General features: G+C 38.1%; 3 protein-coding genes across 6 annotated transcripts; 1 reads left to right on the top strand and 2 right to left on the bottom strand.

The window, feature by feature from the left end:
* Window positions 1-55: 55 nt before the first annotated feature.
* asb5a (ankyrin repeat and SOCS box containing 5a) lies at window positions 56-7,790 on the bottom strand. 3 transcript variants are annotated; one of them, XM_077532727.1, is made up of 11 exons: window positions 7,470-7,790; window positions 6,767-7,033; window positions 5,737-6,002; window positions 4,271-4,350; window positions 3,248-3,295; window positions 2,973-3,080; window positions 2,749-2,899; window positions 1,528-1,662; window positions 768-959; window positions 556-699; window positions 56-189 (listed from the first exon to the last, which is right to left on the bottom strand). In XM_077532727.1, the coding sequence occupies exons 3-10, from the start codon at window positions 5,960-5,962 to the stop codon at window positions 572-574; spliced, it is 1,068 nt and encodes a 355-aa protein (XP_077388853.1). In that variant the 5' UTR covers window positions 5,963-6,002; window positions 6,767-7,033; window positions 7,470-7,790; the 3' UTR covers window positions 56-189; window positions 556-571. The 3 variants fall into 3 exon arrangements, with proteins under 3 accessions (XP_077388853.1, XP_077388852.1, XP_077388854.1); XM_077532726.1 differs by lacking the exons at window positions 56-189; window positions 6,767-7,033; XM_077532728.1 differs by lacking the exons at window positions 56-189; window positions 3,248-3,295 and having other exon boundaries at window positions 7,470-7,789.
* Window positions 5,438-22,393, bottom strand: tdo2a (tryptophan 2,3-dioxygenase a). Of its 2 annotated transcripts, XM_077532724.1 has the most exons (13): window positions 22,276-22,393; window positions 22,076-22,181; window positions 21,898-21,988; window positions 20,592-20,662; window positions 19,609-19,736; window positions 19,337-19,523; window positions 18,247-18,354; window positions 18,034-18,145; window positions 17,875-17,932; window positions 16,790-16,869; window positions 16,475-16,565; window positions 14,971-15,152; window positions 5,438-5,452 (listed from the first exon to the last, which is right to left on the bottom strand). In XM_077532724.1, exons 1-12 carry the CDS (start codon window positions 22,308-22,310, stop codon window positions 14,999-15,001), a joined length of 1,221 nt encoding a protein of 406 aa, XP_077388850.1. In that variant the 5' UTR covers window positions 22,311-22,393; the 3' UTR covers window positions 5,438-5,452; window positions 14,971-14,998. The 2 variants fall into 2 exon arrangements, with proteins under 2 accessions (XP_077388850.1, XP_077388849.1); XM_077532723.1 differs by lacking the exon at window positions 5,438-5,452 and having other exon boundaries at window positions 14,382-15,152.
* Window positions 6,431-15,615, top strand: ctso (cathepsin O). Its single transcript, XM_077532725.1, has 8 exons — window positions 6,431-7,741; window positions 9,027-9,132; window positions 9,333-9,457; window positions 10,493-10,660; window positions 11,104-11,225; window positions 11,990-12,153; window positions 14,076-14,168; window positions 14,316-15,615. The coding sequence occupies exons 1-8, from the start codon at window positions 7,379-7,381 to the stop codon at window positions 14,348-14,350; spliced, it is 1,176 nt and encodes a 391-aa protein (XP_077388851.1). The 5' UTR covers window positions 6,431-7,378; the 3' UTR covers window positions 14,351-15,615.
* Window positions 22,394-23,893: the final 1,500 nt, after the last annotated feature.

A 23,893-nucleotide genomic window follows, 5' to 3' on the forward strand; every position in this document is an offset into this window, starting at 1 on the left:
TAACAGATCGGTCCCTGTTACCAGCTCGTTGCCTTCGTCCTCCTTTAGTCACACGGGGGTGGCTTTGGCTAAAGCTAAAAGCTAGCCAGGGTGACGTAGCCGGCTTTCGATGTGTAGCGTGTATCTCCATGGCAACGCCGCTTCTTTCTCGTGTGGTGGAAGCCTGACAAAGGCTGCGGTGGCGCTTTTCTGCCGAATGGTGGACAAAGTTGGAACTACATTACACCGATTGATTTAGGTGATTTTCCCATCTCAATGGAGAAATAATATAAAATAAAGCATTTTATTGAAGGTTTAATAGTTTACAATGCAGAAAATATACATAACGATTTACAATAACATGTTTTCAAAGTGCATTATCTTATAAATATTTCAATCCATGTAACCACCCTTAATCCATATTATGAACATTCATAACGTAGGATGAGTATGGTACTGGCCTGCTCCCAGACATGTTTTGGGAAACAGGCAGCTCACAAAAGATTTACTTGGGTGAGCACAGGCACTCCAGAGACTCGACTATTTGTATACAAGCTATTAAAAAGTCATTTTTGCCTGCAGACGGGCATTGTCACTGGTACTGCAGGAAGTTCCTGATCCGACCCGGCAAGGGCAAATGACAAATCAGGTGCAGTCGGTCCCGGCCGACACATGTCCTGATGCACTGGCGGCACAGCTGACTCAGCAGTCGCGGCATGGCTACAAAGGGGGGTAAAAATCATTATGAAAGGTGTTTAATTAATAAACGAGACAAAGTAGGACTTCACCTTCATAAAGGAGCAGGAAGCCTTCTGTCAAGCTGCTGGGCGGGGCCACTTCCACTGGTCGCCGACACTCACCGTCCCGGGCGTTGATGTCGGCGCCAAAGTCGAGCAGCAGCTTCACCATCGCCGTGCAGTCTTTCTCTGCCGCTGCATGCAAAGGCGAGTCCAGTGATTTGCCTTTTTGGACGTTAGCGCCTGGAAAGGAAACAGAGTATGCCAAATACAGTTAACACCCACTCAAGATGCTTATAAATGCATATAGTAGGAGTTTCAACTGTAAATATACTTCAAACTATGATCCCGAAGCAGTTTAATATCATTTTGATCTTTTTTTTTTTTCTTTGTTAAGAAATGGCTAAGGATAGATTAAAAGAAACACTAATAACTGAATTTGCAAATAGCAAACCGCAGATATGCAGGCGCTCCCTGGATTTGAAATTTCTACTAATGTCTTGGAGGCCATTTTGTGTCATCCTCTAGACAGTTGTCCTGGTAAATATCACCAATGTATGATATTTAAACACCTCCAATGTTCACCTTTACCACAGCTAAATGGTACTCGTTGACAGCCCAAAAAAATCATTTGATGCATTTTGGACTTTATTGACAAGAAGGCCAAGTAACAGATTTAAATGGTATAACGTCATGGCTTTGTAAATACAATGATGCATTCAATAATAATACTGAGAAATTAGAAACAGTAAATCAGCATTTGTAAATAGAGGAGTCGATTCAAAACAAAACAAATAAAAATGTTCCATACCTTCCCTGAGGAGCTTCCGGGCACATTCCAGCTCCTGGCAGACACAGGCGGTGTAGAGCGGTGTTCCCAAGTGAGGGATGTCCATGTCCACATCCGCACCCCACGTCAGCAGAACTTCCACGCAACTGCAATGACCTTAATGGCAGACGGGTGGGGAATTCAAACTTGTTTCTTGAAAATATAACACTTTTTTTTCTATTTGACAAAAAACAAATGTTTAAAATATACAAGTTTATTTCTATAATTTAGCAGGATTTTTTTTTAGATTTTTTTTTCCTTGATAATTTATTACCATATCGATTTTTTTTTTTTATTAAAAAAGAAATACAAATACCTTGTTCCCCCCTGGAAAATAAACTTTTTTTTTTCCAGAAGACATTTAACTTTTTATATCCTAATTAAACTTGTTTTTTTTCTTCTAGAAATACCTTTTTTTCCCCACCCAACAAAATATTACTCTTTTAATCCAAAATCTCCAAACTTTTTCTCTTAAAAATAGCTTATTTTTTCCTATAAAATATATATTTTAAAAATTAACTTCAATTGAATTAAAATTATGTTCCTTTTTCTAGAAGATAACTTAAAAATTAAGTCTTAAGTTAAACAATCTTAAAAATAATCCCCTTTTTTTCCTCTCAAAAAAATGTTTTTTTTTTTTATCCATCCCTTCTAAGTAAAAAAAATAAATAAATAAAATTGAAAATACCAGACTTTTTCCCACCTGAAAACAAACTATTGTTTTCTATAAAATATAGGACTACATTTCTAGAAAATGTAATTGTTTTTTGTTTTGTTTTATTATGTTTTATTGTAAAATGTATAACCTCTTGAAACTTTATTTTTTAATAAATACTACTACTACTACTACTAATAATAATAATAATAATAATAATAATATCTGGTCGAAAATATTAATTATTTTTCTCTCAAAAAATTCTTTTTAATTTATGATTTTTAATTAATTAATTTTTAGGAATTTCTATTCTAGAAAATAAAATAGACATTCTAGAAAATATTAAACTGACTTATTTCTCATAAAATATCTTTTTTTTTTTTCCAACAAACACAACTTTTTCTCGTGAAAATATAGTCTACTACTTTTTAAAAATAGAAAGCATCGACTTTATACTTGAAATATAATGATCTTGTCTGTAAAATATAGAACTTTTTCTCGAATATAAAAGGATCATTCCTGGGAAATAGCGAGCGAAGCGTACTGACCTCTGCTGGTGGCCTCATGGATGGGTGACGGCTGGTGCGCGAGGCCCTGCGCTCTGGCACCATTTTCCAGCAGTACTTCAGTGCAGGCCGCGCTGCCGACTGCGCAGGCGTTCACCAGCGGCGTGGCACCGTCGACCGTCGAGGCATTGACCTGTAAACAGCCCTGTTGCAGTTACCGTTGACACAACAGTTGACGTCAACGTTTTTTTGAAAAAGTCACCGACGTCGGCGCCGGCGTCGACGAGGGCTCTGGCGCAGGGGGCGTGGTCTCCCAGGCAGGCTTCGTGGAGAGGAGTCACGTGGTCCACGGTCACGCTGTTCACGTTGTGACCCTGAGCAAAAACGGACACAAACACACAAAGTTCAGTGATTCGTAACCTTTGAGTCAAAATACAAAAAAATAAAAATAAAGTCTACAAATTCCAGGTTTTTGTGACAAAGTTTAAAAAAAAAAAAAAAAAAAAAGAAGACATCTTTTCAGGAGAGTAAAACAACTGACGTGATATGCGTGGTTTGTGTACTCCCTCTTCCAACTGCGGATCTGGCTCTGTTCAGAAACCAATCACATTCAAGCTCATGTTAGTTAAATGGGAGCACCACAAACCTCTCGAAAAATCGATTTGCTTAAGAATTTACAATTATTTTTCCTCAAATGTAATAGTTTTGTAAAATACAAAAGCAAGACATTTTCTTCTTGGAAATATATACCTGAATTACATTGTATTATTATAATACATTGTATTATTCTTTTTCCTCGAACACAATGCTTTTTGTTGAAAAAGCATGTTTTTTTTTTCATTAAAAAATTAGTACACCTAAAGAGCATTAAATTTGAAAAATATGCATGTTTGTATTGCCAGCTATTTTTCCTCAAATTTAAGTACATTCTAATTATATTAATTTAACAAATAAAGTAAAAAAAAAAAACTTTATTTAAAACTTTCAAGACTTCTGGAAAATATACAACTTATTTCTTATATTTAAATTCCCTCAATAATTTAAAGGGGATACTTTTTCCTTTTTTTGAGAAAAAAAAAACGTTTTTTTAATAGGAAACTTAAAGGAACATGACTTTATTGAAAAAAAAAAGTCAATTCAAAATATACACTTCTTCGTATCTAACATGTCTTTGTTGGAAAAATATAATATTGCCCAACCCGAAACTATTTTCTGGATTCTGGATCTGTAACATGTATTGAGCCCCACATCACCAGTGGGTTAACTCTATATTTGTGGTTTTGCAGGAGGGTGATATAAAGTTTTGTGAATGAAGGTGAATGAAATGTAAGGGATTTATAGATTAGTGGTATAGCCTATAAGTCAATGAATAGTTGAATATTTCTTCTGGATGCATCTTTTTACAGAAATTGTAAGCTGGCCCATTCAACTGAAAGGGATTCAACCTTGGTCATGCAAAACACCTTTCATAGTGGAATGCTTGATGAGCATGAGTGCATTTCGGGGCGCCCTGCATAAAAATACACGCCAATAAATATGAAACAGCAATTAAATCGCCGTTCACCTGCACAATGAGGGTCCTGAGGGCGAGGAGGCGACCCTGACTGGCGGCATCGTGGAGCGGCGAGCGGTCCGTCCAGGATCCTGTCGGCGGCAAAGATGCATTAGAGAGTCTGTCCTTTCCCTCAATGATTCATTAGCCGGCCGTGAATGCTCCCACTGAGAGTCCTTTACATCATGCGAGCTGTTTACTACACCCGCTAATCACGCTACGCTACATCGCACAGGTAATCGTGCTAAAAAAAAAAAAAAAAAAAAAAAAAAGATAACAAGGTTAATCGTAAAGGTGAGTGCAGGCATTTGTGCACAATTTAAGGTGTTTACTCCGCTCAGCTGGAACACTCAATATGCAATTACGCTTCATTTATTTAGAAAATAATCAAGCACAAGTAATACAAACGTCAACATGCCCGTATAACACTCAGGGGACACTTTATTAGGTACACCTGGAAACTGAGTGACACAAAATGGATGCTGACATTTAGAAAGGCCAAATTATTCATACAGCTCTTCACAAGTCATCTTTTCGCACAGGTTTTATTACAACTTCACTTTATTGTTTTTTAATTGACAGTAAGCCTTTAAAACTTTTTTATTGAAAGGCTTTTTATCTTTGAAACATAAAACTTCTTTCTGTGAAAAGGAAAACCTTAATAATTTATTTGACTTGAAAACATCCTTTTCCTTTAAAAATACTGTACATTATTTTTTTCATGACAATATGACACATTTTCCTCCTGAAAATATATAACTTGTTTTCTTGTGAAAATAGCACATTTTATGGACAATATACCACTTTTTCAATCTAAAATATTTGACACTTTCTTCTTCAAACTATATCACTTTTCTATTTGAAAATACTCAAACAAAGTCTTCAAAATGAAGAACATTTAAAAATAAAAATATTTTTTTAATATAATATGTATATATAAGTTTTTATGATAATTATCCTATGACTTTAATAACTAACTCACGATTAATCACATTTTATATCCGTTCTAAATGAAAATCTGGCTTTTCCCTAAAACATGTAGAACTTTTTTCTTGAAAATATGTAATATGTTTATATGCGCTCATGTCTTACTGAGAATGTTGTTATGGTTTTGCCTTTGAGTGGGAGGGGGCGTCACTGCGTGTGCTGAGAATAGAAACTAGGGCAGCGTATGTGTGTGCGTGTGTGTGTGTGTGTGTGTGTGTGTGCTGAATGTGTTCTATTAATATATGAGAGAAAAGAGGCTGCCAGCCTTGCAGCGTCTTGCCATAGTAATTAATGTACAGTTGACATTAAGAAGATTAGAGCCCAGTTTGTGATCATTCATCATCTCTTAATGAGAATATAATGAAAATGATTGCAATGTGAAATGAAATGAAAATTAGCCTGATTAGCACACTTAGCGGCCACGTTATCAAGACACGTCGCCCCCGTGTGGAGAGGTTCCCCAACACAAAAGGTGCCCGGCGTTCACTCACCGCGTTGCTGGGCGTAGTCATAAAACTCGGCGGATATCCTGGCTGCCTCCTTGCGGTTGCCGCGGACGATGTAAAAGTAGGTGAGCAGGTTGAGGGAGATCTTGACGAAGAGCTTGAAGCAGAAGAGCGCCAAGATGCTGAGGTAGACGTTGGACAACTGCGCCGCGAAGGGCTTGTTGTCACCCGTGGCGGCGCTGCCGGCCAGCTGCTGCGCTGCGTCGGACATTTCCTCGGCTTCTGTGACGGTTGAAGGCGGGACACGCCGGCTGAGGGGAAAAAAAAAAAAAAAAAAAAAAGAATGGAAAAAAATTCTGCAGCTGTTGCTGGGACAGTGCGACTACAACGGTGTTATTGTGGGGAGGGAGTGAAGGCAGGGGATTGGCAATAGCACTTTGTGTGCTATTAATAATGATGTATCATAAATTACAACAATACACACCCCTAAAACTGTTGGATGAACTTTGAAATTCCCCTGTTGGGTTGGTACCGTTGGGTCAGATTTACTAAACACTGGACTACATTTTCAAACCATCATTTAAGAGATGCCCTGCCCACAACATAAAACTATCATCTCTCCCACACAAAGAACATGTAGAGGAGGAGGGCATCAAGTCTGCAGAGAATATTATTGATGTTTTTAAGAGGAGGCTTGAGACTGATTGTTTTGTAGCTTTTCTTAATTTTTTTTTTCTATAGTGCTCAACTGTTTTAGTGTTTAAATGTTTTTATTTGGTAGTAATCCAATTTTTAGCTCCAGTGTTTCCTCATGGGGGAGCCTCCAGAGTGAGAGGGATGGCTGGTCTTCATCCCTCTCACTGTGGACGAACTCATCCTGGGTGCCTTTCCTTACAGGGTACTTCTGTGCCCCGCCATGTTGTGGTTTTCGATGGTTTTAGTATGTATACGATCACTTTGTAAGTGAGTGACATCCGGATTGTGAGTCAATGTGAAATATTAGTGTCAGCTTTGTGTTGTTGCTGGTTATTTCCTAATGTGTGCGTGCCTGTGTTCCTTTATTTTCTCTACTTACGGTGCATGGTTCACCCGAGGGAGGAGTCATAAACCAGCAACAGTGATTGTTGGAGGAGTGCTTCCGCAATGTCTAGAAAAGGTGGCGCCAAGGCCATGAGAGCAAGTGGGTGAATTTACCACAGAGACACAAGAGACACCAGTCATTGTGTACATTGTACATTTGCTGGTGTGTAATATATAATTAATGCTAAGTAGAAAATACTTCCAGAAGAAAAAACGTGGGCTTGCTGGATGATGATGTTGAGACCAACATGACATTGCAGAGCTGCGAGAGAAAAAAAACCCCCATAATGATTCAGTAAAATTCAGTAATTATAATTGACTATATTAGACCACTTTTGGGGTGACATTGGATTATAAGCAGAATTTGAAGCCCATTGTTGTGCTCACTGTTCAGGGTTTATGCAGACTCACTAGTGTTACACTAGGACTGAAACACAGAAACTGAGATTTACAGAGTGAAAGAAGATTCCGAAAGTAAATAGTACTGCTAGTAGGCCTATACTTGCATCACACATTTTTAAATGTCATTCTATTTATTTTTGTAATTGCAATAGAAATAGATGACGAGGTGTTTTTAATGAAGTGACTCGAACTGACTTTTGAGTGGATGTATATTTTTCATATTATCATTTTAGTAATGTCTCCCCCGTGTGTCTGTTATAAGGAATGCCGCTACGTCCACTCCTTATCAAGTTTACCTTTTCGTGACGTTCCTTCTTCCGCTTTTGTCCCAACTTGTTATCGTCACGCCAACTTTTCTGCAAGCAAAATGAATGTCTGCTCCCTGTGTATTGTTGTCATGACGACAGTTTTCGCCGTGGTCGACCCGGTGTGCTGCCAAAACACGAGCTGGGACGAGGAAGTGAAGCACTTGAACGAAGTGTCGGGTGATTTTATTCCATTTGGGGGCCGTTGCCACTTTATTTACGAAGGTAAAGGCGAGTTTGAGGGCTTCAATCGCTGTTTTCAGGTAAGAAATAACCCAACGTCATTACAGACCACGCCTCTCACGTAAAACCGGAAGTAGGAATCGCAAGTGTCCGTTATTAGTACTTTTTGATTGAAACCTTTAAAAACGGCAAGAACTGTACGTTTCAAATGTAATAACTGAAGCTAAATTCCACATTTCAGTGTTTATACGTAGCCTAGGAAAGTATAAGATCAGTTGCTCACTGAGTCTATTTGGACTTTTTTTTTTACGACTGGCATGAACATTTACATACAGTAACTTCAGACATACAGTGCACAAGGACTCACTAATAAGTAAATAAGCACTTGAATAATTGTAAAACATGTAAACATGTCTTTTTTTTTTTTCCAAATGCAGAGTTTATTTTTGCTATTTTAGTTTCAAGTCATCAAATAATTGATGGAATCATGAATGTAATATTTGTGGGGCTGGCTAATTGAGGTAGCAGAAAAGTGAGGTGCAGTTTTTACACTTTGATACAACTTGAAGGTATGCAATACACTGAAATGTATTATTTATGAATGCACCACGAAAACATGGCACAATTGTCAAGGAAGAAGTGGATGGCCACAAAGTATAGAAAATGGGAGAGTGTGGATATTTTTGAGACACTGTTTGGCATTGATTGAGCTCCTGATTAACTAAATACTAGGGGTGTGAATTGCCTAGTACCTGACGATTCGATTCGTATCACGATTCACAGGTCACGATTCGATTCGATACCGATTAATCCCGATACGAATTTATAAGTCGATTGTTGCGATTTTTTTCATTCAAATTTAGAAAATACTAAACAGTAAGCTTATAGAGTGTAAGATTTATATGAAAATGTATTATTTATTTATCTGAAATTTCAGTCTTATAGAGGTTGTAATCTGTTTCGTTTGAACAGCATTAAAATAAAATATTAAGGCTTAATGTTCCGTTCATATAACATTCTTCCATGCTCAAGGTGTGAATCCTAAAAAAAAAAAAACAAAAAAAAAAAAAAAAAATCGATTCTGCCGATTATTGAATCGATTCGAGAATCGCGCGATGTAGTATCGCGATATATCGCCGAATCGATTTTTTTTTAAACACCCCTACTAAATACGCTCACATATTTCAATGACAGACACTACACGCTTTGTTTTCTCGTCATGGTAAATGTCCAACTCCAAGCAAGTTGACAACTTTGACTTTATTCAACTACAGTCAGTGCTCAATCCAAGGAGTATACAATGTCTTTATTAAAGTTTTTATTTATTTATTTTTATTGTTTTCTTTTGTTCTTGGGACAACTCAGGATGCGACAGAGCGTCATGAGTACCTCAACTCATTTTCGACACAACCTCAGTCTGCCAAGTATGGAATCAATCACTTCTCGTCCCGCTCACCGGCAGAATTCCGTGGTAGGGTGAACTTGGAATACAATTCCATTGCTGTGATGCAACTAGCATGTCTGTCCAGAATTAGTTTTTTCTACCTCGGCAACATCGTCGACTCCCGGCATTCGAGTGCAATTTGAGAGGGAATTTACATGATTGCTAACTGCTTTACATGTTTTCCATCAGGGCAGGACGTTCTCAAATTCTTTTTTTGTTCTCGGCAGATTTGTACCTGCGAGCAATCTCCGAGCGCGCTCCGCCCTTCCTTGGAGCCAAAGCAAAGGAGCTACCGGCCAAATTTGACTGGAGGGACCGAGCAGCGGTGGCGCCAGTCCAAAATCAGAAAGCGGTAAGATGGCACATAGAGAAATGGGTTTTTAGTCAAAGCAAACAAATCAAAATCGTTCTTTTGTTGTTTTGAGTAAAAAAAAAAAAAAAAAGAGAAACAACTTTGGAGATACAGCTTTATATTTGACTCAACTCAACTCAACTCAACTTTATTTATAAAGCGCTTTAAGAACAGGCGTTGCTGTATACAAAGTGCTGTATATAAACATCAGTTTTGCAGTAAACAAGAACAAAGCAAAATTTTGAAGTGCTAATACAGGTTTTTTGTTGTTTTTTTGTTTTTGTTTGTTTTTTTGTTTTTTACAAGTAAATACATTATACATCAGTGAACAAATAAGAAGTAGTGAATATTTTAGTTTAAAATTTACATTTATTTTACTATAATTAAATGTAAATAGTATTTTTTTATATATGAGTAATTTCAATGAAATTCAAAGGACTTTAATTTAATTTAAATCTTAATTTTATGAATGTAATTTTAATTTGTCAGTAAATTAATTAATTTCATGTTTGGCTTTTTTTTTTAAATTTTCATATTTGAGAGTGGGTGAGTAGGTCGACTTTTATTTCCATTTTAGTAACTTTGGCATGTTGGAAGTGTGACCTGATGCTCAGCCTGTTAAATAAGTCAAATCAGTTTAGCAGATGGCACCATAAAACCACCCCCGCTGGGGTAGATGTAAAAAAAAAAAAAAAGTCTTGGAGGTGTTTGAGTTTTTTCAAAATGACTGTGTGTATATCTAATGAGATCTGATAATAGATAATCTGATAATAGACTGCTTTTTAAGGATAAATTAGGGCAATTACATGACCAGCAGGGTGGCACCGGGATAGACGGTCTCGTGCATTAAAATGAACTCTTTTTGTCCCGCTCTCCTTCCTACAAAGTCACCAAGAAGCTAATTTTGGAAATGCGGCACAGGGATAAGAAAAATGTATTTCTGCTGGCGAGGATGGTCATTTAGGACAGGATCTGGAGTAATACCTCCCTCAGGGGTTTGAACCTTAGCTTTTCTCCATCATTCATCTTTTGCAGTGCGGAAGCTGCTGGGCGTTTAGCGTGGTGGGCGCCATGCAAGCGGCTCATGCCATCGCAGGAGCGCCGCTGGAGGAGCTCAGCGTGCAGCAAGTCGTCGACTGCTGCTTTCAAAATGGAGGATGCAAAGGAGGCTCTCCAACCAAAGCGCTCCTCTGGTTACAGACGGTACTTTGAACTTTTTTTTTTCTTCCCCTTTTTAATTTGACCCCTGAAGACAGTTTTGACCATTTACAAAATTATATAAACACACTTTTACCTACCTTCGTTGTGTTTTGATTATTTTATTTTTTTATGTTTATCTCTGACCTGTTTTACTGAATGCAAAAGTTGGTTGTGCATAACCCCAATTTTTGTCAAGCCCTGTCTGAGCTACTCTGCAAAATGAAAATTAATAGACATGTCTATCATGAGTAGTAGTTGTTAAAAAAAAAAAAAAGAAGTCTCAATTACCCATGCTTGAAAAGACACATTTGCCATTTCGTGGTTGTCAAGAAACACAAGGGCTTAATAACTTAATTGTAAAATAGACAAGGATGCCATCTATTGCCAAATTATGTCACTGATACATGAGTGCATAATTGATATTTAACATTATAACATCTATGCAGACGAGGGTGAACCTGGTGCCACAGTCCGAGTATCCCTACAAGGCTAAAAATGGAATGTGTCATTTCTTCTCCCGACCTCAAGGGGGTGTTGCTTTGAGGAACTTCACCACCTATGACTTCAGGTAAAAATAACATTTTTTTCCCCCTGCAGTTTATAGGCAATATAAAGGTTAAAAATGAACACCCCTTATTTAAAATGAAAATCATGTGAATTTCAAGGACAGAGGATGGTTCAGAACATGTCATGTTTGCTGTGTCAACACAGATATTGATCAGTCGGGAGCACGTGGGTCTTAACAAGTCACAGGTTCACAACAATTCATGTCCAGTTGGTGTATAATTTCTTGTTGAAATAAAACAAAATATATGAAGGGAAAAATGATTTGGATCTGACTTGATCAATAATAGAGCAATAACTTTTTTTTATTTAAATGAAAAAAGTATAATAAATGATTTATGTTTAGATAAATGTTGCATTAATTTTAGATGGTAGTAAATGTTTTTATTTTGTAGTTCAATCAATAAAACAATCATTCTACAGTACATATTGAATTGAAAATATTTGGTTTAAAAGAAAAATTATTCTTATTTTTATATCCATTTATCTGGAAAAAAAAAATCAAATTTATTTAAATGAAAAAAAAATGTGCATTTAGGAATCATTAATTGTGAGCATTTCTTCAAATGTCCGTGCTTTTTTGCCAAAAATATTACCATTAGGCTGAGTGCTGATACAACACATAACGTATTCCAACAATATTTTATACAAGTATAGCTTACATGAAATGTTGCTAGATGTGAAAATTAAGCAGTAATCTTCAGGTGTTAGGCTAGTCGTCCTTTCCACAGGACTGATGTTGTTTCTGCTCTTTTCACCCCCCACCAGAGGTCAGGAGGAGGCAATGAAGGCAGAGCTGGTCGAGAGAGGTCCTCTGACCGCCGTTGTGGACGCGGTCAGCTGGCAGGACTACTTGGGAGGAATCATCCAGCACCACTGCTCCAGTCACTGGCCCAATCACGCCGTGCTGGTGGTGGGATACGATACCACGGGTACGCCAATCAACACCCAGCACAAGTTTTTTTTTTTTTTTTTGTGTGTGTACAAAATGAGTTTCGGTTGGTTGTATATCGGCATTGACGGCAACAATGAACATTTTATTTATTTATTTATTTATTTATTTTATTTCCCCCTCCGTGATGTGTCACCTTATTATGGTGGAGTAGTTTGTATGCTTTATGCCCCTGATAATGTCACACATGGCAAAACAGGTCATAGTTGAAGGACAAGTCTGTTGGCTGTCGGGCCACAGAATGTGACCTCTCTGGCACATTCTGGCGAGGTTTAGAATTTGACACATGGCTTAGGGTCTGCTACCAGTTCTCTCGAGAGGGCTTGCATTGTATTCCACTCTGGAGTCACCAACGGTGAGAGGAGCCGAGAAGGTGGAGACCTTTGTTCTGCTGGGGGGCTTTCATGCTTACATGAGCAATGACAGTAAGACCTGAAAGGGCGCGATGGGGCGGAATCTAAGATGCAACCTAACCTTTATTTAACCCCAAACAAATTGTGAAGGTCTGCTGGGAATATCTGGCAAAAGTCCCTTTCCTGAAGGACTTTCAACTCCCACCTCCGAAAGAACATCCACCAAGCAGATTTTGGCATGTTGTTTTTGGTATTTTATGTATTTATTCAACATAATAGAATTATATTTTAATGATCTTCTGCCGCTTTTCTTAATTTGACTTTTACCAGCGTGTATGTTTTGAGTTCAAAAGCACTTGTACCGCAAATCTCATTTAAAGCCCTTGAATTAAACAAACCAAGAAAGCCTAAAATTAGCTTGATCCTGCCGGAGAACTGTTATGAATCAATTTCTCTCCCAAGGCCAAATATGGCCATTAAATACAAAAGAACACATTGAAAATGCATAAACACAATCGACTTTCCTTTTCAGTTTCCCTTGTGCATTCCACTATTGATGTTAGGGGGGGGTGAACGATTTGTTCCATTATTATCATTCAGTTGTTAGCCTCTTTGCATGTAGTCAAGGATGTAACTTCAAAGTGCAGTTATATCATCACAGTGTTAGTTAAAAATGCTGTGCTTTATGAGAGGGGGTGTGAGATCATGAAGGATTTGTTTGTCTTTCAAAGTTTAGGAAAGGCTGGTCTGAAAGTATCCAAATGTTTGTTGAAAGCATTTTCAGCATTCACACTCGTGTCATTTGGATTCTTTATTATTATTTTTCATCTCACTTTTTTATCCTCATTCAACTTGCACATACAACGTCCAATTTTTCGTCATTCCAATTTCCACTAATTCACACCAACCGGGACTTTTTTTTTCTCATTCCATTTACGTACACTTTTTGCACAATGAATGTTCAATTGAAAAATTTCTCCATTCATTTTCAATGTGACAAAATTAGGGGAGAAAAAGCCTTTCCCAAATTTTGTCTTTTTGATTGGTGTTTCCCCAGCCATTAAAGTCACATCCTGGAAGTGATGGTACACCCCCTTTCCTCACACCCCCTCAAAGAAATAAAAACGGGGCCATTTGTATATTTTCACATCAGCCTTACTCAGATCTTTACTTTCAGATCAGTTTGAACAACATTGAACACACAGCACCCTTTCTCTCCCTGCACAAACACCCTAATCAAAGAATGTGGGTCCTTTCAGATCAGTCTTTACCAATTTTTCATTTCAGATGACTTTCCCCAAACTTTTGACACCAACAGAAATGACACACAACACGCACTCTAACTAAAAATGTGTCCATCAGACACGCCCACGAATAGATTAAAATGCAGCATTTTTCTTACTTTCATAGCAGTTGCGTTGTGTATGGGTGTGTGACCAGCTATTTTCATTTTTTTTGTGACTCATTTGCACAAAGTGATTACGCAATCTTATACGCCATCACGTCAAGTTATTTGTGAATTTAATTGGCTTGCTTTTTTCCTTTGTAGGGGAAATTCCCTTCTGGATAGTGAAGAACTCGTGGGGCACCGAATGGGGAAACAATGGTTACGTTTACATCAAAATTGGCAGCAACGTTTGCGGTGAGTAAACCGTTCCTGTCATTTTTATTTTTTTTCGGTGTTCATTATTACAGTGCATTCACATCTGCTTTTAAGATGGAATGCCTGCTGCGCATGTCGATCCCACAGGGCTCGACATTAATATTCTCTTGCCTCGTGTGTTGCCAGGCATCGCGGATTCTGTGGCGGCCGTGTTGGTTTGACATCATGCAAATAAATCACTTTACAAGGGCGTCAATGCTGGGCTTTATTTAGGCATGCACAAAAAATGCTTATAATACAAACAAATACTATGTACAACAAATGTGTATTACTAAATTTTACAACTCCATCTGAAAATATTTCAATCACATGAAAAAAATATATATTATGCACATATTAAAATGTAGCACAAAGCCTTACTGGACACATTAGGTATAACTGTGTGCTCTAAAGTACTGTATAATATAATACAGGTGAGTATAGCAATATTAATTCAATTCAGTTCAAATATGTGCTATGTCTAATTCTTCAATTTGGTGCAGGTGTACCTAATGTTATGTCTGGTGATCGTGTACCATATCGACATTATATACACTATATTTTCTTGATTTCCATGCTGTGCAAATTGTTTTCGATGCAGAGCATCATTATTCTTATTCATATTAATTTGTGGAATAGCCATATTATCCTTGGCGAACGTTTCAGTGGAAAATGAGGCTTGTCAGTGCGCAGTTAGAAAAGATGGTGTGTTTTATGGACAACACAGTGGTATAGTGTGGAAAGAGAAACAAGATAGCAGCTATAGTCCTTTTTTTTGTGTGTGTGTGTGCGTGTGTGTGTATGTGTTTGTTTTGTTGTGGTTTTCTGCGCTAGTCCGAGTCTTCGCTGCTGCAGTAGGAGCTGTCGCAGCACTCGGCCGTGTAGAGGAAGGTGTGGACGTTGGGGTTCAACTTGGGCACCCAGTGGCGAGGTACCAGGAACGTGGCCAAGTTGAACAAGTCCACAAAGACCTTATAACGGTCACTGTTGGGAAAATAAAAAAAAAAAAAATAAACGTGTTTAAAGTGGATAGCCACACACAGACGAAGCAGCTAAGCTAGATTCATAGCTAAAAAAATAAAACAATAAAATAAAATAAACTAACAGTATGTAATAGGGTTATCGAAACCTGGATATCACAATGCCTGCCTCGGCATACATCTTTTTAACAAACCATATGGGAAAGGGAAAGAGAGAGCGCGAGCACGTTGTAATGTGTATTTGAATAACCGGCTGTTCTCCATGTTTTGATGCAATAGATGAACTAGTACATTGTTTATGGGAAGAAAGCTAATATTAGCAAACATTTATTGAGCGACAGTATGTGTCCCACCCCCTCACTGCCGCTGGACTCTGGAGCTGTGCCCGGGCAGGGGAGCCTCAGTTGACTCTGGCAGGAGCACGGCAGCAGGATTATTATTTTTTTTTTCACTAATTATGTTTAGGGGAGGCGCACTTAGTCGATATGTGGGATGGGAGGGTGAGAAAATAATTCATCACTTAATGAAAAATGATAAACGGCACCAACATGGCTCGATATAAAAGTAGTTTGAACTGAATTGGGCCAAAGAACATTCAACAAAAATAGTTAAGCCTAACAGAAGTGACCAGAGGGGCAATGGCAAAATCTTCAGCCTAAAATGCAAGTAAATGAAAATACTCCCTCTAGCCTTGCCCTACCCTCCCTCACAAACACACGCAGGGTACGGGTACAGAACAAATATGGACGAAGGGATTTGATTGAACAGAATGGCTACTTGTGAAATCCTCAATGTTTTTAAACTGAATTAAATAATACAAAATATTGTAAAATGTGAACTAAAATGCTGGATGGGCTTTACCGGAGCTATACAGATTTCTGATTGGTCTAGAGCACCCCCTAGCCCCGGTGTACCGGCTTTGGCAGTGCCACAAATGTGATAAGAAGCTGCCAGGCTTCATCGATTTCATCCGCACAAAGCCTTGACAGACCATAATAAACATGATGGACTACTGCTATTACTAATACTGACAATGCTGCCTACTATTCTACTTCTACTAACTAGTATCTCTACTTGTACTTTTTCTGCTGCTACTGTACATGCTACCTACTATCACATTGTGTAAATGAGGCTTAAGACAAACCCCTTTCAAAAAGTCTGGCATGTATACAAACTAAGTCGAGTGGGCTATTTTCCAATAGGTAGGTAGACAGATATACTATATGGAGTAAAGCATTGGGACCAACTACACCTAGAGGAAAAGAGTTATGTAGTGCATCCCTCTTTCTCTACAATGCAGCCTTGAAATATACACAAAGACAATACCTGACAGTGGATCTCAGGTAATGGTACCCGGACGAGCCCCCCGTGCCTGCCTTGCTGCCAATCATCCGGTGCACCATGCATACGTGATTGTCTACAACAACAACAGCATGGGGGTGAGATGTCAATAATTGATTCACGAGTGCCAGGGCAGGGTTGAGTAAAAATGTATTGAGTGGGAGTGGAGGCTTCCCAAAGGCTTCTGACTAACTTTTTAGCCGGGCAAACTTCCCTGTTAGTGCGCTGAGGCCTTGGGCCAAACACTCGATCATTCTGCCCCACCATTGCTGTGAACTGGTGTGGCGTCTGCATACTCACATCTCCATTTTGTCATGAGCATATCGATGTCCATGAGGGAGGTGAGCAACTGGAATGGAACCTGGAAGCGGGGCTCCTCCCTAAGTTGAACAGAAAGCAACGGGCGGCGTTATCGACGGACTGAATAGAACTACAACCACGACATACACATGTTGCTTGTAAGTTTACATACCCTAGTGGTATGTAAACGATGAGCACAGCTCTGTATGAGCTACTGCTTTTGCTGCTACTATGATATTCGGTAGCCAACCTCTACTGTATGACTATTACTTTTACTCCTACCTTTTGATCAATACGTCTATTATCACTCTACTACTACTTTTATTACTGCTACAACTAACTCTACTGCTGCCTCTACTGAGTACTACCTATTTTCCAACCTATTTTCGTACAATCCTTTTCATTACTACTACTTCCTGCTACTACACAACTGTCACCGCCTTGACTACTATATACTATTATACTACTACTACTACTCTATCTACTCTTAACATGGCTACCTCTACTGCTACTACAACAAATACTTGTACTTCTACTACCTGTAATATGATAATAACACGTAACTAGTACTATATCTACTAACTCTAAAACTACCAATTGCTACTACTACTCCTCCTCCTCCTCCTCCTACTTCCTCCATCCCACTACTACTACTACTACCACTACCTCTACTTACACTACTATAATTACTACTACTACTACTACTACTACTACTACCTCACCGACTATTACTTCTACTACAACCATGATGACTGCCTCTACAACTACTACTGCACCACTGCTATAACTTATTCTGCTGCTGCTACTACTACTACTATTAGTAGTATGACTGACTACCACCACCACTACTAGTACAACCACTTCTAGTGCTAGTACTAGTACTTCTACTATTGTGACTACTGTTCCGACCACTACCACTACTGTGTCTACCTCAGCTATACCTGGCTGTGTTACTTCTATTGCTACTATTACTACCACTTCTTCTATTGATATCTCCACATACTGCTATACTACTAGTACCACTGCTACCGACTACTACTACTCTATTATCACTACAAACAGTCCGATGTGGTCTGTATAGGTACCTGTAGAAGTAGATCATGAGAGCGCCTTGCAGAGCTTTGTAAGACAGCCGCCTCTCACCTTGTTGGGGAAAACGTAACAATCAGTGAGCCACAGTTGACATATTTGGAAAAACTGTGTGATGCATTCAAATGCGCGAGTAATTCAGGAAACTTACTGACCCTTACTCAGCAGATGCTCATGGCGCTTGACGTCAAACAAGGAAGTAAACACTTCCTTCTGCTTCAGCAACTCGGTCATCATCTCCTCTTTGTCCTCACAGTCGGACATTTGCTGCGGACCACAAACATCACAACATGACGTCAAGTCCATTTTAAATGTCATTTATGAGTTGTTTATTATTATTACTATTGTTGTTGTTGTTGTTATCTTACCTGAATTCTTTGCTCTTCCTTATCAAGCTCATTAAAGATGTTGCTCTCCAAACTTTCCCAGAAATTGAAGCCTTCTGCTTCGAGGCCAGGGGTTCTCTCCAGCCACTCCTTTAAAGACAGCGTGCCACTTTTAGCAAGTTACCACAATGTAATACATTGGAGACAATTAGTAGTTGGTAGTCGTTAGTAGTTAGCTTTATGTTTTACATTTATTATGAATGTTTTAAGGCTCTAAAACCGCTCACCACACAGTTTTATACACTTTTCTCATTGAGGCATTTACATTTTCTCACATTTCTCTCATTCTCAATGTTCAAACCTTCATAAATTTTAGAAAATACATACATTACTATAAAAAAAAAAATGCATGCAAAATTGCACTCAAATAATTCCGCGAAACAGCAAGACCACGAAAAGTGAACCACGTTATAGCGACAGAACACTCTACTACTGTTACTACTACTATTATTGCCACTCCTCCTACCACCACCCTAACTACTAATACTACTACTGCTGTGACATACTGCATGCACTACTAATATGCTAACTACTATTACTAATAGTGTACTTTTACAACCACTAACCACCACATACTTATACCACTACCACTACTTGGACTATTACTACTATTACTGCCACTCCTATGTCAAGCCATTTGAACATTTATTGGAAATCCCTGACATCTAGATTAAGGTTTATGTGGATGGATACTAGTTTTCTCTTTGTGCTCACCCGTAAGACAATTCATTTGTTTGCAGTCACTCAACTAGTGCACCCTAGTAGTGTTGTACTAGTGAGGTGAAAGCACATACTGTGCTAGTACAGAGACTTTAAGCTTGCTGTCATTGATATCGAATAAATTCTAGAACAATTTGCTATGATACTCACTACTACTGCTACTAGCATTACCTCCTACAACGTCATGACCAATCAGTGGTGCTGCTATATTGATTCTATCTGGTCTGATATATCTGGTGTAATGAAGTATGTCCATTCTAGTAAATGAACAACCAGCCAAAGTCAGTACAGTCAAGTTAATAATTTACCTTTGTAATGTGTGTTAACTATGACAAATATTATTAGTCTTTACCTCGACCAGTTTCAAGAGTGTGGGCTCTCGTTCGGTGGCGAGCAGCAATTCGCCCTCCTGACCTTTGAAGATGTCGCGGTAGTGCTGCTTGTTGTACGGCACCCTCATGTTGTCGGGGACCCCAATTTTGTTCTCCATGAGTCGGAACTGAAGGCTTTGGAAGCCGGAAGCTGGAGACAGATATTCCCTACGCACAAAATCACCAACATCAAGTAAGAACACTGCGCTGACAGCTGAGAGAGAAAAAAAAAAAAACATGTCAAGTGTCAAACCTGAACTCAAAAAAGTCCAAGGCAGTCATCGTCTCCAGGACGGCAAACTGCTCCACCAGCAGCCTGAAGATGATCACGATCCTGTGAATACGCGTGTTGACTTTGAGCATGTTGCGTTCATCTCGCACCTGCACGGAGAAGACATGTTTCCAATTGTAATTTTTCTCACCAAACTTCTACTAATTGGCTGTGTATGTAACATGCCTCTGGCATGATTTAAACATTAAGCTCCTTTCACACTTACACTTAGCAATATGATATTCGGTAGCCATGTCTAGATAAACAAAACAAGTATTAAAAAGCCATGCCTTAAAAGACGCGGGAAGTCTGCCAGTTTGATTTGAATCATCGATTTAAGGGTAAATTTTGGCTTTTCCAGGTTAATTGCACTGCTGAATTATTTTTGAAAATTCAGCCCCCGAAGCCACGTTCACTTATGTGAGCTTTGGTAGGCATGTCTGTCATGAGCAGACCCACAAAACAGTTTGAAAAAAAAAAAAAAAACATGCTTGAAAAGATGCCATTTATCTTTGAAACATCAATTTTACGATTTCAGACATTTCCTAGAGTACTTCAAAGGGCAAAGTAGACATTTTGTCAACTTGTTACCAAATTTGAACCACATGACACAAGACAAATGGGTAACCCTAAATTCCAAAACATTTGACTCTTTATCGCGTTGAGCATGACAGAGAATTTGGATGACACGACATTAAACTCAAAACTAACGTCTTGCACGTGATGAAAGTCCTGACTAACAGAAACTCACAGGCCAAGTGACATTTGAGAACAACTATTAATTGACTCATTGAGAAAACAATCCACGGATCAATTGACGACAAACAAGGTTAATTGCTTGCTGCAGCTCGGATTGGATTTCAAGCGCTCGACTTTCACACAACAACAAGGAGCTGATTGATATTAATCACATAACGTGATGAATGAACAACCACGGGTAAAAAAAAAAAAAAAATGTCACTCACGTGTCCATTAATGAAGATCTGGCGGACTGAATCCAACTCGAACAGAATCTGTTTGAACCACAGCTCAAAAGCTGCATTAAAACACACAACGCACGGTAATATTAGACATTTTGTCAGGGTTTATAAAATGGTTAATTTATTAATTTATAAATTTACTAAACTGCTGTAAGGCCACAAAAGCTCGTTCTGACCAACAATTTGATTGCACAAGACTCATTCCATGAATGCCGATATACATTACTGCAGAGCAACACTGTGACTTTGAACTTTGCATATCACTCCGCCTCACTGATAGTACATTAACAGTCAGTGGTTATCTAACAATATTGTGGGTTCTGAAAAAACTTGTCACAAAGACAGACATACATTTGTGCCTTGAGATGCGAGTTACCTGACTTAGAAAATTTTCCACATACAAGGCTTTGCACGGCCAAGTTTTTGCATTGACATGAAGCAAAAATTTTGGATATTTTAAATGGCAATTGATTATGAAATATAGCATAATTACTTAAAAGTAATCAATCTTAGAACTAATTGATATTTTTTCATGACATTTTTTAAATGCTATCGCATTTTTAAAAAAAATAATGGAATATTCATGTTTGGAAAATTCATTTTTTAATGACATTTTTATTGTGATGTTTTAATTCATTGAAATGAATTAGTATTAATTTAGTGCCATATTTTGTGGTGAATGTGAGTTGAAGTTTTTACTTCTTATCCACTTTGATTTATATTCATTTAATGTCATTTTATTTTATTTTTTTCAAGTGGCAACTATTTAAATAAAATTTAATTTAATAACATTTTTGTTCATTCACATTTATGGTTATTTTATTGATGTTTTTGGTTGTATATAATTGTCATTTACTGACTGTTATTTGTATGAATTTCAATACATTTGTATCAGTTGTTTGTGTAATTGCATCTTTATTATTTAATGTTTTTTCATTATTACATTACATTTAATTGCATTGATATTTATGTATTTTTAATTTAATTGCATTTTAAATGTCAGTTTTAAATTTAGAAAGTCTTATAAATGGTATTGTCATTTTAACTAAATAATTTGCACTTTATTTAATTATTTATAATCTTTTAATAAATAATATATAGTAATATAGTAATGACTTTTTTTTTTTAAAACCTGGCTTTATATTTATTACACTTTTAGAACAAATAAGTGTGTTCAAAAGTGTGAAGAATAATTTATAACTAAACCACAAACTACAAACCCATCCTATGGGTACTCTGACTACAAAGTGGTGCAGACATTTTGGCCTCTCCATGTCAGTGCGCGGTTCACCTTGATGCGTGACGATGAAGAGGTGCTCGTCATGAATCTTGTTGCCCTTCAGCTCACTCTGCAGCACCTGGGCCGTCATGATTTTATCCAGCTTGGGAGGGAAAAACACCAACAAAATACTTTGAAAAAAAATTCTAAAGTGAAAAACAGTACAATGTGGCAGGTGTTGTTTTTGTACCTTGAGGTAGTCTCCATAGATGATACCTCCTTTACTGGCCTTGTTGACGCCTGCCTGAGAGGCATCTTGCTCTTCTTGATGCTCCAGAGGCTGGTTTCGAAACAACCTGGGAAAAAAAACAAAAAAAACAATGAAATGATTAAAAACTACATGCAAAGCGACTATCATTGATAATAATAAAAAAAAAAGACTAAACGTACAAATGCTTCCTCTCAAAAAAGGGACATCCGCTCATGACTTGTAGAAATCAGTGGCAACAAATAACAACACACTCTTGGAAACGTCAAAATATACTAAAACGGTCTTCTGTGTGTTGCATGTTTTTAAGATCGTTGTCATCCAATCAGAGGCGAGGCCACTCGTTGTCATCCGGCACGCCTCCCCTTTGTTTACCTTGACCCCACGTCATGAATTTGTGGACGTTGTTTGACCGGTTTCAAGGTGCAGTCACGAGACACCATGGTAGCAGTAATCATGGGAATATAAACATTTTTACCTTGAAAAGTGAGAGCTCGTTAAAGCACTTCAAGATGTCGGATGATTTCTTGGTCACAGGTGGTCTCATAAATATTAAACACTGTAACATGAAAATGTTATGGTTTATTATAAAAGCTTGATTTTCACAGGTCGACAAACTATGAGATTAATATTGGAATACTATATGGACAAAGTAGTAAATAATAAAATATACTAGCGTGGGGGAAAAAAAAAAGCAAAACGTAAGGATGAAGTAATAATGTACTTTTTGAATGAAGCAACAGTTTTGTAAGTATAAAGTTCCTCTTTTTTTTTAAATTATGCAAGACAAATGGGAACTAATGACTCATCTTGTTTTTTTTCATTGTTGACTGGATTTATTACGGAAATGTCATAGCTGTTATTCTAACAAGCAATAATTCCACATCAATCAATTCATGATTCGGAAGGGGAGGAAGCAAGAAAATGAAGTAAGGGTTTGCCATCATTCCGGGAGGATTAACAAAGGAACTCCAACCGCTGGACATTGTGTTGTGTGTTGAGAGGTTTGGATCCCAAATGCGCAGACACAAATAAGATTTTCTCTATTTATTCACGAAGAAGGCAGCACACGGGACAGTTTTTAATAATCCAGCAATGAGCACGTTTCTCAGACTGCACCTACAGACAGTGAATCGATCTACATCACATATGTCCAGACATCACCTAAAGGATTAAGGATCGACATCACATAGCCTAAAACTAGTTGAAACCAGATGATGATTATATGATGGTTACGTCAGTTCAAAACGGACACTTGACCTCGCGGCCGTGAACCCAACTTAACCCTGGCGTGACCCCAAACATGACACATAAAAACTGGGCGTTCAAAGTAAAGTTGCGAGAGTCATGGGAGCGATGCGCGACACGAGAATGCGAACACGCGTCCGTCAAAACAAAGCGGGGGGCAGCGCAGGTCGGGCGAGTTGCGCCACGCTATGTGAATGGATCGTGGACGCCTGGGCTAGCATGTCTGAAGAGTTGCACCACAACGAATAATGCGAGAAATTGTTGTTCAAATATTGTTTAAAAGATTATATCCATTTCCCTTTCCGTACTTTCCTCAGGCAAAGTTATTTGCTTGTGCTGAACACACAACATGTAATTCTCTCTCTCTCTTTTTTTGGTTTACTTTGACTGTAAACTCTTAACCGGGAGTGGCAGTAAACAAATTGTTTTGATCAATTGTTCACCAAGTGCTGCTTTTTGTGCTTGTTTGTTGAGTTCAGTGCCACCAATGCAGCGTTTGTATCTCAAAAGTGTGTCCAAAAATTGTACTTACAGATCAGAAGAAAAAAAAAA

The sequence above is a fragment of the Festucalex cinctus genome, chromosome 9 (genome assembly GCF_051991245.1).
Source record: "Festucalex cinctus isolate MCC-2025b chromosome 9, RoL_Fcin_1.0, whole genome shotgun sequence".
NCBI lineage: Eukaryota > Metazoa > Chordata > Actinopteri > Syngnathiformes > Syngnathidae > Festucalex > Festucalex cinctus.

Excerpts from the sequence above, each read along its gene's own strand:
- asb5a (XM_077532727.1), bottom strand. The coding sequence starts at position 5,962 with ATGTCCGACGCAGCGCAGCAGCTGGCCGGCAGCGCCGCCACGGGTGAC. Across the intron at positions 3,081-3,247 it reads ACACAAACCACGCATATCAC|GGTCACAACGTGAACAGCGT; the intron begins GTCAGTTGTTTT and ends GTTTTTGCTCAG. Across the intron at positions 700-767 it reads CTTCCTGCTCCTTTATGAAG|CCATGCCGCGACTGCTGAGT; the intron begins GTGAAGTCCTAC and ends CCCCCTTTGTAG.
- ctso (XM_077532725.1), top strand. The coding sequence starts at position 7,379 with ATGTATATTTTTCATATTATCATTTTAGTAATGTCTCCCCCGTGTGTC. Across the intron at positions 7,742-9,026 it reads GCTTCAATCGCTGTTTTCAG|GATGCGACAGAGCGTCATGA; the intron begins GTAAGAAATAAC and ends GGGACAACTCAG. Across the intron at positions 11,226-11,989 it reads TTCACCACCTATGACTTCAG|AGGTCAGGAGGAGGCAATGA; the intron begins GTAAAAATAACA and ends ACCCCCCACCAG.
- tdo2a (XM_077532724.1), bottom strand. The coding sequence starts at position 22,310 with ATGAGCGGATGTCCCTTTTTTGAGAGGAAGCATTT. Across the intron at positions 22,182-22,275 it reads TTTTTTGAGAGGAAGCATTT|GTTGTTTCGAAACCAGCCTC; the intron begins GTACGTTTAGTC and ends TTTTTTTCCCAG. Across the intron at positions 19,737-20,591 it reads AGATCTTCATTAATGGACAC|GTGCGAGATGAACGCAACAT; the intron begins GTGAGTGACATT and ends TTCTCCGTGCAG.